Below are 12,090 nucleotides of genomic sequence, written 5' to 3' on the forward strand. Positions count from 1 at the left end.
AATGATCGTGTAAGGGCCGCTAATAGTCATGGTCGTTGCTACTATGTAAGCGAATAGTTGAAACGACGACACGACCAGACACTCCGAAGAAAAATCAGCATTAAAACTGTTCGCTAACGATTCACCGCCAGTTACCACAAATCTAGCGACCCCTTGTAAATGATAAAAATAATCTTCTCGAGCAACACTGTTTAAGTTGCTATGGACTAGTTACCAAGGAACCCCGAAACAAATAAACATGTTTTGAAAGCGGTGGAATAGTTCTATTAGTGTTCAACTTTGTCCAAATTAAGCAGAAATGCATTTAAATGAACTCGATTTTCGGAATTTAATCGAAACTATGGATGAAACCAACGAACGAGGACAATGATCTGGTTCCAGCGGTTCATCCGTACACTTCAAATGCTAGCTTTTCTGGGCAGTAGGATTCGGTGTAATATGCCGGTGTCAAAATTGTTTTGTGTCGGTTGATTGCGCAGCAGTAGAAACAGTATTTCACCTTGTTGGCCACTATTCGAGGATTACTAGTGAAATTCCACAATGAAATCATTTTAGCGTACGTTATACAGGTACCGCAGAGCACTAGCTCGTTGTCGGTCATTTCCATGTCTTCCTTCTCACACAACGGTTTCAAGTCAAGACCTGAATTTTGAACTTGGCTTTATAAAAGACATAACTCATACTCCTCAATTTTTACATTCCGCTATAGTCAGGTAAATCCATTAAAATGTTCCGTAATATAATAACCGATCTGAAATTTATTTTGTTTACATTAATCTTGCCTTCGATATGCAGTAACCAAGGATATGGTGACTGTTATTCAAAATCAATAAATATATCAACTTGTGCTGCCAGTTTAAAAAAATTCACTAGCGTTTCCGATTTGACATTTCCAGTTACTGAGGGGTAGTTAAATTTACGATACAGTTTTGATAGACGAGTGGCAGGTCGTGTCGTCGGTGGAAATGACTTAGAAAAACAGGCTACGGCTACTACGATTTTTTTCCCAGTGTAGTAGGAATTTGAACCATTCTAGTATTCCATCATGGATTGAATGTTTCACAATCAATTTATCTGGCACTGCTGCGTAGCTGTCAGATGATTAGATGTGTTGTTTTGGCGGAAAATGCATTAGCTGTACAATTTACATTACACTATCATTTTCTCTGTACTATCTGTATATTATTCAAAATAAGACGATTTTCCGTAATTACGAGTTGTAAATTCAATTTAAGCTTAAGTATCGATTCTGTTACATCTGGAAACTTAGTAATTTTGCACCAGCAATCATGGGAATTAAAGGACTCTCCCAACTTATAGCTGATGTGGCTCCATTTGCTGTAAAAGAAGGAGAAATCAAGAATTTTTTTGGTAAGTTAATCATGAACGTGACATTTGCTTTGTTCAATACAAATATGATTTATTCAGGAAGGAAAGTAGCCATTGACGCGTCAATGTGTCTCTACCAATTCCTTATCGCCGTCCGTGCGGAAGGAGCTCAACTGACATCAGTTGATGGAGAAACTACATCACACTTGATGGGAACGTTCTATCGCACCATTCGTTTGTTAGAGAATGGAATTAAACCCGTATATGTTTTTGACGGTAAGCCCCCAGATCTAAAATCTGGAGAACTTAACAAGCGCGCTGAGAAGCGAGAGGAAGCTCAAAAAGCGTTGGATAAAGCCACTGAAGCAGGAGATACTGAGGATATTGATAAGTTCAACAGACGCTTAGTAAAGGTCACAAAACAACATTCTAACGAAGCCAAGGAACTGTTGAAACTAATGGGAGTCCCTTACGTGGATGCTCCATGTGAAGCAGAAGCTCAATGTGCTGCACTTGTGAAAGGTGGCAAGGTTTACGCTACAGCCACCGAAGATATGGACGCTCTAACGTTCGGTTCTTCTGTACTCCTACGTCACTTGACATTCAGTGAGGCACGAAAAATGCCAGTCCAAGAGTTCAATTATGAAAAACTACTCAAAGGATTTGAACTAAATCGCGACGAGTTTATTGATTTATGTATTTTACTTGGATGTGATTATTGTGACAGTATTCGAGGCATTGGCCCTAAAAAAGCTATTGAATTAATCAATAAATACAGGTCGATTGATGAAATTCTCGAAAACATCGATACAAAAAAGTACATCGTACCGGAGAATTGGAACTATCAACAGGCAAGACAATTGTTCAAAGAACCAGACGTTGCTGATCCCGGCAGTATTGAGCTAAAATGGGGCGAACCAGATGAAGAGGGCCTGGTTAAATTCCTATGCGGTGATCGTCAGTTCAACGAAGATCGCATCCGAGCTGGTGCAAAGAAGATTCTCAAAACTAAATCTACCGCCACCCAAGGTAGGCTTGATTCGTTCTTCAAGGTCCTGCCATCAACGCCGACGCAAAAACGTAAACCAGATACTAAAAGCACGCCCGCGTCGAAGAAAGCCAAAACTACAGGAGGAAAACCAGGTCGTAAACCAAAGTGAACGAACAATTATTTACCAATTGATATTGTGTTAATTATCTGAATGTTTCATACAAATAAATTCAAAGTCACGACTATTTTGTTTGATTCTACAACATATACTGTTTTGCAAGCGATCGCAGAAAACGAGTTTTTCTTATAGCTGCCGCTTCTCGTTTTATTTCCTCGTTGTTGTTGGCATTGAGTTCGAGTTGTCCAAGATAAGAGATCTAAAAAAAAGCGAGTATTATAACTAGGGCTTAGGAGTTTACTTTACTGGTGGCTGAGAACCTTATTTTTTCAAATTAGAAGCTACAATCACTAATTATTAATTTTAAAATTTTTGAAGCAATCGACTGATACGTACCGCTTGCAATCTCCTTTTGTGTTCTCCTTTTTTGAAATGCCAATTAACAATGAACTCGAGCAAAGTTGGATCCCATATGCAGCTGTAGTACGAATCCATCGCGTCGGAAAAACCTGACGTCTTTTCGCTGACGCTTTTGAAAGCAAGCCCGTAATCCGTTTCATCAAGAAATTGACACAAAACTGCGGCTTGCATAAAACAACCAAGATTCGAACAGCATTTTATCATGCGTCGAATTATGAAATCATCCAACAGCGGACGTTGCAAATGAATTGTGCAGTACTCCGACCCAGAGATCAATGCCGTTACATAGTAGCGCATGGCGGCTTCGTAGTTCCCATTGCAGAATTCGATGTCTCCTTTCAGCTTGATCCAGGGAACATTGTTCGGGTAGTACTTTAAAGACTGATGAATGAAACTGTTCAGCACTTCATCCACCATTTTGATACTATAAATCGCCGGGCTGCAGATAACAAGTAACACATATTTTTATTAATTGTAACATGGTTCAACGGTGTGCTACTTACTTGCTAACGTTTGTAGGCCAAAGAAATATGTATTCTGCATTCAGATCCAAATTTGTTTCGTCCTTTAGGATATTATGAAGCCGAGCCAGCAAAGAAAGCACAATTGTTATTATCAATGGGTCTCGCAACTTCGCTAAAAACAATTGCAGCATTGTGAAATTTTCTGTAGAATGACGTTGTCGAGAGTTCTGCTGATTAACAAACATGGGTAAAATAAAGTCCCATGCTTCGCGACTAGTTTTCTTAGTTCCTTTGAACTTTTCAATGTCGAAATATGCCTGCGTAATCACACAGCACAGCTCCAATGCGGGATACCTTTTATCCGGACTCAGTAGACTATTCCAGTCGTTTAAGTTCAAAAGAATTACAGCGCAGTGCTCAAGAATTTTAGCCCGTGGTGCAACATCATTGCTGGTACTGGCATTCAAACATTGCTTACAATTTCGAATAAACTGTACCTGATCTGTCGGTTTCTTCGGCCATTCGTCCAATACCTGCTGGATTTGTATTAGAAGTGCTTCCCATGCTGCCATTTTACCCAGCTTCTGTACCAAAGGATTATTAGCCAAGTCCTGTCGCGTTGTTTCACTCTTCAAGCACGTTAGCAAGGCAATTGCTGCCGAATAATCTTTTTTGGCGGCCAGTTCGCGTGATTTGCCAACCAGAATGTATGCAAAATCTTGTAAAAATCCCCGCTGCAATGACATCAACAGCTGCTTCAGTGGAAGTGGAATTGACCAGCTGGGATTGATACTCCAGAGAGGTTTGGTTGGATTCGTTCCGGCTAGTTTCACCAGCATTTTACGTACCCCACTGGCATGAGTACAAGTTATTAACTGCCGCTCGTATGTACCAACGTCTAACCGCAGTACTAAAATAGAAAAGGTATAAACAATTCGATTCCTTTTGACACTAATGGCAAAAACATACATTTCGAATCGCATACGGTCCAGTCGGATTGTATTCCAATCCCGGTGAACTGAATGTCATCCTTCATCCTTTGTTTTTTCAAATCTTCATACTCCTTGCAAGAAATAAGTTTCTGGTAACTTTTCAATATCGTCTCCAACCCTCCGGTGTACCCCTGAGTGCAAATTGTTTGTAGAAAATATGTCTTCAGTTTATTTATATCGGACAAAGTGTACTCGTCAAATTGTTCATCCACAAATTGTAGCATCAGTTCAGTCAACTTCATTTGTTGCTGCTTGTACTTTTGCAATGCCACATTTGATCCTAAAATGTTATCGCCATCTAAAACGTGACGAATGACATTCAAAGCCACGACCGCCAATTCAAGCTCCTTATGATCGGTCGTTCCCGCTTCTGGACTACCCATAGACACGTAACCTTCTACATTCAACTCAAGAATTTTCCGCTGGGTCATGGGTATTTCCCGTTTGATGTTATCCTCTTTCAGGATCTGCACAATACCTGAATAATTATCCATCATAGATTCACTAAGCCGTTGCATTAATCCGATAGGCCCTCCTGCAACGCCACATGCCATCATGTATCCGCGAAGCTGTTCTTCCTCAACACTGCAGTAAAGATTCTTCGCAGAAGGCTTCGTGCTATACTCAAGCTTCATGAGATCAAAATTCTCCTTACTTAGTAGAATATTCTGCTTGGCAAGTTCGTATTTTTGCACATACAAGTAGTACAAGCATAAATCATAATGAATTTGCGCTCTTAATTCAGCATTTGATATAGCAATTGCTGTATCAAAACGCTGCTGAACACTCTCTGCGTGTGCATCCAGTGCAACAAATGAGTCATAAGTTAAAATTCTGAACGGTTCAGAATCGGTAATTACTTGATTAAGAAAATCGATGCTGATGTTTGTGAAAGGTTCCAATGAATTAATAAACGAATCATCTCTCATTGAATAAGGTGTGGAATCTGGAATTCCTGGAACCAAACTGAAAAGCTTTGTATTTTTCGCTATGGATCCACGAATCACTTGTGCCCGAAGTACCCAGCGATGGTACAAGGTCAACGCAAAGTTCAATGAATGTTTAGAACCTTCTGGCCCAATAATCGGACATTCGTGTACCAATGAGAGTGGTAAATTTACCGCTTTGCCAGCTGTAACACTGCACAAGTCACTCAGTAATTGAATTTGCCTCTGTAGTGGGAGATTTTTTTCCAGTACTTCCAAATCCCACCGAAGAAAAGCAGCAACTTTCAACGCTAATATTTTGAGAGCAAGTTGCTTCTTACTGTATTTCAACCCTTCATTCTTATTCATACTATCCGCCTCAGGAGAATTCAATTCATTAGGATTTTGATTTTCCGGTGAAATCGAGAGAAACTGTGTTATTAATTCTGTCGCAGTAGGATCTGTTGATATTTATCGAATATAAATCATTAATACAGTTAAACGAATGGAACAACAGACAATTACCTGAAACGGGTCTCGAAAGATGTTTTGTAAGTAAGTTAGGTTTAAGCAAAAATTCGAACCACAAAATTGTTTCATCCGATAATGGAACCGTTTTTGGTCGAAGAACGTCCATTATTCGAATTATAATTTATTTTTAAATATTTGAGGTTCTCTTTTGAAGTCGAAATCGAAATTCAATTCCTGCTGTATAAGACAAGATGAGACAACTCGCGTTATGGGTTTCGGAGCCAGGCCTTGGGACTTCGAGTTGGGAGCCACTTTGTTGTTGTTTTTTTTTTTGCTTCTGGCTTGAGGAACCGGAGCAGAGATGCCATTTATATAGATTTTTACATGCGTATACAGTTTTCATGCAGAATACAGATTTTTCTACCGGTTTCCCAAAATTCAAAACAGATTTCACAAAATTCTGAAAGAACAAATTAAACTTTTTCGTCAGAGCTGTCTTTGGTAACAGTGACGAGATAAAAATTTCGTAATTGATGGACGATTCACAAATTGAACCGAAAAGCTTTAAATTGTGAAGATATTTGAAGCACTGAATTAATAGATGGAAGTTAGATAGAGAAATGGAGCATGTTTAAAACAACACTGTAAGTAGATTTTTAAATTTGATTTATGATGGTTTCTAGAATATGGTTGTTTTGAATTTATTTATTTTTTCAAAATAAACAATGTTTTCTGTTTAATTTGAATCAAAATTTTTGTCTAGTCAGATAAAAAAAAAATATTTGTTTCGGTTGATTTTATTGTTGAATTAAACTAACTATTTATTACATGTTAACCATGTTGATTCAATCGTGCTATACTTTTATATCAAGAAAAATGGGTTCAATTCATCTATGGTCTTATTTGTGTAATGATACAATCACAGACTAACAGACAGGACACTCAAATTAGATTCTTCAATCATTTCAACGGTCTTTTTGAATATTTCTTTATTTGGGACAGTACTCACATATGTCATGATGGCGCCACGTTACCCTATCAAAAATATCCTGTCTGTCATCTAGACCGTGTTTATTTTTTTTCATTTACCAACAGAGTTGCCATTCATACAGAATTACCTGTAATGTATTGAGTTGTATACCTCCATGCGAATTTCATGCAGGATACAGATTTAATTCATATTGCCAAAACTATATACATAATTGTGCCTACTTCTCATCCTCCAACGCAATACAAAATCGAACCAATATTTACTTGCTTCTGGTCTGCCGCCACTTAATTTCGGGTGAAAACTTCCAACACAATAAAAAATAGTCTAGATGAACAACGTTGAGTCAAATAAATGGTTACCTTCCAACATCGCGAAAAAGTTAAATGTATTATCAACGTAATCCAATAATTTATTGTGACGATTCATTTTCAAATATTTTGATGAAATCAGGCATCCCTGCAAGCAGCTGATCGGTGTTGACAAACGAGGGGAAACCAACTAGTAAAAAAACTTGTACATGTCACAAGGGGTGTACAGATAGTAAATAGTTCGCGTAGTACAATATAGGTGGAACTAGTGCATCACGAAAAATTATTTTTATAAGAATTTACTCATACTGTCATGTCTGTTAGTCTGTGATACAACTGAGATTACTGTTTAAATGAACCGTATTAGATTTATTTCATATGAACCAGAGCAATTTTCCCCGCGTGATTAAACCTCTCGTTTAAAGTTTGTGCGCATATAAGATCTTCTATTTCCTAGGGGAGTTTCTACAATGCAAGCGTTTGTATTAATAAATAAACATATTTGCAAAAATGGCATAATATTACATAACCGAGGGGGACGACACTAAAAAACAGCACTTCGCTTCGATTAGGCTTTTTCACGCTGCATACGATTATGCACACTTTCCTTCTCTTTGCTCCACATAGTATCAGTTGAATATGGATCGATCGTCTTTTCTTGGATTTTTGCTGGTTAAAAACATAACCATGGAGATATGATGTATCGTAATAGGCCATGAAACCTGAAAGTTGCAAATGTCACATGAAGAAAAATATAATTTCAAAGACTGAAGTTTTTTTTATTTTTCAAGGAACAATGGTATTAAATTTAAATAAAATGATGATATTTTTTAAATCATTAGTTTTCAGGAACATTTTTGGTTAAGATTAGAGAAAGAAGTAGGAGAGATTCCGTATAACATTAAAACTATGCTGGAATATGTTGGATTTGTAAACGGCGCTCTAGCCAATATAACTGAAAGCGATTTGGACGCTATAGAACTTGACATACGTCAACTTTCATCTCAAGTTGTGAATCCAGATGTATGGAAATGCACAGAAAGATTCAAATCTCCATCCGAATTCCGGGTTTTCTCGGGAGAACGTGCGATCATAAGGTTGATTTCGAAAGCGGTCAATACTAGAGGGTTCAATTATTTCATGAAAATGAAAAAGCCAGTTCAGACAAATATTAAACCGAAGAGAGACCCAATATCCGTAATTCGTGAAAAAATCATCGAATTTTACAAAACAAGGTATAAAGATTATAAATATGATTATGTCTAATATAATTAAATCGTTTACAATAGATTGGATGATGCCCAAATAGAACATTTTATTCCGATGTTAGAAACGATGAATGTGATAATTATTGAATCCAACGATTCGGAGCGGTTCGCTAGAATAAAATGTATTATATGCAGTGGTGAGAAGTATATAACTTGTCGCCCAGAAAAAACTGGGCGCTGGAAAGTCACAAATTATTTAACACACCTGAAAAATGTTCATCAAATTACTTACCCTACGACATCTACAACAAACAAACGGACATGCCAATCTGTGGCTTCTTGCTCCGACCGTATATCAAGAAAGGCATTTAAGACTTCGAATGCTATTAATGTATCGTAAGTAGAGAATGATACACTAAAAATTCTCTGCGATTAACCAAATACTTAAAATTTAAGTGACATAGCAGATGATAATGGTAGATTAGAGATCGAAGTTCTAGATGAATCGGAAATCAACGACTCCGCGTTGGGATACAGCGATCACGAAGATAATGTATGTATTGAAGACGATCATAAGGAGATCGGATCGGAAAATATTGTACAAGCAATTTCTTTAAACATCCAAGGTGCTATAATGAGGCTTAAGTAGCACCAATGTTTCGAAGGCCTTTTCATCAGATGAGAGTAAGCCAGATACCGTGAATATTCTTACAAGTTTAAAAAAACGTGAAGCTACATCCAATAAGCATGGAATACGGTACACGAAACTGGAAAAAGATTTTTTTGTGTATAGGTAACAAGACTATTCTAATCAATTTTTGAAACACTATCCAAATTTGAAATAGCTAACAGTCGATCTATTGTAATGACATTTGATAAATTCATAATCAAATTTGTATATTATATAAATAAATATTTCAATGTAGATACATACAAGGTGGAAAGGAAATGTACCAATTTGATCGAGCCAATGCTCCAGCCCCTCATATACGAACGATACAACGTTGTTTGAGAGCAAATTCAGAACTGTTTGAAGAAGGTCGTCTAATGGTTGTCGAATTAAAACGGTATTTGCTGGAAAACGGTTATCCTTTAGTTATTTGTTGAAGTGAGGATGCAACCAGAATAACTGGAGGAATAGAATACAAACCTTTAAGTGATCAGATAACGGGACTCGTTTCTCCTTTAAGTAACAACGGATTACCTCAAATGAATCTGTTCAAGTGTTCGTCTCCTTCAAAACTGTTACTAGATTTGAAAAACTACCCTATTGGACGCAACGTACATTTATCAATGGCACAACCATTGGCGTCGCATGCAGCACCCTTCTGTGTCAATTATTTTTGCACGGACAATAAATTCTCTACGAACGACGTTTTGAATAAATGGACATTCATCAAACAAGAATTTGAAAAACAGGGCATTCGTATAGCGTGTAAAGCAACAGATGGCGATAGTCGTTTTATCAGTGCTATGATAAAAAAAATGAAGATGCCACTGATGAAAGAAAATCAGTTTGGAGAGTGGTTTATTTCTGATACCGACATAGAGGAAATCTGTGTGCAAGACACTACACATCTTGCAAATAAATTTCGAACAAGGCTCGTTAAACAAGACATCCAGTTGCAGTTGGGTTCGTTTTGTTATTTGCTAATTACTCATCATTCGCCTAGCTAAGGTCACAAACAGAGTAACCGCGAGAAGCAGAGTTGAGCTTGGCGCTGATCAAAGCGGGAAATAAACTTACAGCAAATCAAAGGGGGACCGTGTTAGAGTGAAAACTGAGCAGATTTCTCGCTTGTACTCTGACAGGGTCCTTTCGATTTGCTGCAAATATGTTTCTCGCTTTCGATAAGCTAATATCAGTCACCAGCTCGACTCAACTTCTCGTGCCCATTCTTCCCGCATTTTAGAACCGTTGCAAGACTACGAACATAAAATTTGAATATTTCTTTATTTGCATATGAAACAATAATATTAAGCTTACTTTTCACGTAAAGAGTGATCATAAAAAAGACTGTTTTTCGATTCGTTATATCTTTCCAACTATACTAGAAATGTTCTTTTACAAAATTCATTTTTGTAATATTTTTCTAACAGGAGATTTTCCTTCGTGCTGTGAAAATACAAAATATGCAGATATAAATATTAATTGATTAACTTGTCTTTGTAGGAAAGTTTCGAGTATCTAAATTACATCTAGAAGAATTAATTGCCGATGTATCGAAGGACAGACACGGATTGTCGCTATCAGATATTAACGAAAATGACAAAATGAAATTCAAGCCAGTATAAAAAATGACATCGATAACTGTTCTGAATACCCTCAAAGATAATGTTGCTGATTCCGAAGGAACCGTCGAGTTTCTAAAACTTGTATCATACGTCATTTCCTCCTTCATGGACGAAACATTATCTCCATTACACCGAGTGTACAACATTTGGTTAGTGTAAAATTTATGAGACTCTAACTCTTCACTTGTTATGTATTAATATTTTGTTAATGTAAATGTAAATTATTACGTAATAACACACGTAACACACAGTTGGTGTCATTTCATTTCAAACTAATTTAACGTATTTTTAAACCTTATTTGCAGGTATGTACTGTTTGTGGTTCGTTGTTGGCGAAATTCGAGTATTGAGAATGGACACACATTGAAACAGTGTGTAACAACCAATACTTATTGGGGCCTCGAAATTAACGCACATGCAATCATTTTGTACATTAAATTTTGTCGGATGTATGATGCCGAATTCATCATCACCATGCTGAACAGTCAAACATGTGAAGCGATTTTTAGAGATGCTCGCTCTTTCACTTCGACCGAATCAACGATAGTGAATTTTACAATTCAAGGATTCGAATCTAGGTTGAACAAAATTCAAACAAAACGAGATATAATGCACAGCCAACAAAACACGCTAAGATTCCCACGACTGAATTCCTCATCCACAGGGAACAGGGTCGTTCTACCCAGTGATTGTGAAATTTCGGATGCAGTAGAAAAAGCGAAAGTTGCAGCAAAGGAAACTCTCCAAATGTTAGGTTTTGATTGTTCGAAGGTGTCTTTCAAAGAAAACATTATTTTAAAACAACCAAAAACAAAACCTTCCAGAGATTGTGCAAATTTCGAGTTTGTTGTAGTTCCCGAGGAAATTCGAAACGATGTTGAAAATGATGTATATGACGCAGCTGAAATATTTGACAATGTTGGTGAAGAGTTACAACTGAAAAATTCAACAAACTTCAAGAATGTTTTCAAAATACGAAACCGTAACAAGAGAATCATTCAAATAAAAAAAACGAACATTCATTTGGATGCTAAACTCTGGAATGCAAAAATGTTCATCCGACAGAGTGCATAGATTCCGGGAAACTAGTTCGTCTAGTAGTAACGTTAAAGACAAAAGATATTCAAATGAAGTTTTTCAAAATATCACGATTGGAGAGTTTGTACTGTTAAAACATAAAAATCATTTGGTGTTATGTAAAACTTATGGTTTCCGGTTTTTGGATGGCAAACGGTGTGGATTATCGAACATGCCCGTCCATGCCCCTAGTCATTCACACCAACGAGGAGTTGAAGTACTGGGGAACTTTTTCAGTATTATTCACTACAGTGGGGTTTACGTTTTAGAGCTGATCGAAAACTATAGATCATTGAACATAAGCTGTTATGTTTCTCATATGGAGAAACCAGCAATAGGCTCCGATGGTATTTTATACTACACAGAAAAAAATGTAGCGTACATCCAAAACTTCAAGAAAACTTGATATAGATTTTGTTGTATGGTTATTATTTTGTCTAAATATAATTATTCGATGAATTACTATCTTATACACAATGAAAAGCAGTTTTTTTAATGTG

General features: G+C 37.0%; 2 protein-coding genes across 2 annotated transcripts; one reads left to right on the forward strand and one right to left on the reverse strand.

Moving 5' to 3' along the window:
* The first annotated feature begins 1,027 nt into the window (after positions 1-1,027).
* Positions 1,028-2,562, forward strand: LOC131436125 (flap endonuclease 1). Its single transcript, XM_058604631.1, has 2 exons — positions 1,028-1,371; positions 1,429-2,562. Exons 1-2 carry the CDS (start codon positions 1,290-1,292, stop codon positions 2,487-2,489), a joined length of 1,143 nt encoding a protein of 380 aa, XP_058460614.1. The 5' UTR covers positions 1,028-1,289; the 3' UTR covers positions 2,490-2,562.
* On the reverse strand, positions 2,496-6,079 carry LOC131436124 (integrator complex subunit 8). Its single transcript, XM_058604630.1, has 5 exons — positions 5,766-6,079; positions 4,292-5,701; positions 3,362-4,232; positions 2,835-3,297; positions 2,496-2,697 (listed from the first exon to the last, which is right to left on the reverse strand). Exons 1-5 carry the CDS (start codon positions 5,875-5,877, stop codon positions 2,578-2,580), a joined length of 2,976 nt encoding a protein of 991 aa, XP_058460613.1. The 5' UTR covers positions 5,878-6,079; the 3' UTR covers positions 2,496-2,577.
* Positions 6,080-12,090: the final 6,011 nt, after the last annotated feature.

The sequence above is a fragment of the Malaya genurostris genome, chromosome 3 (assembly GCF_030247185.1).
Source record: "Malaya genurostris strain Urasoe2022 chromosome 3, Malgen_1.1, whole genome shotgun sequence".
Classification (NCBI taxonomy): domain Eukaryota; kingdom Metazoa; phylum Arthropoda; class Insecta; order Diptera; family Culicidae; genus Malaya; species Malaya genurostris.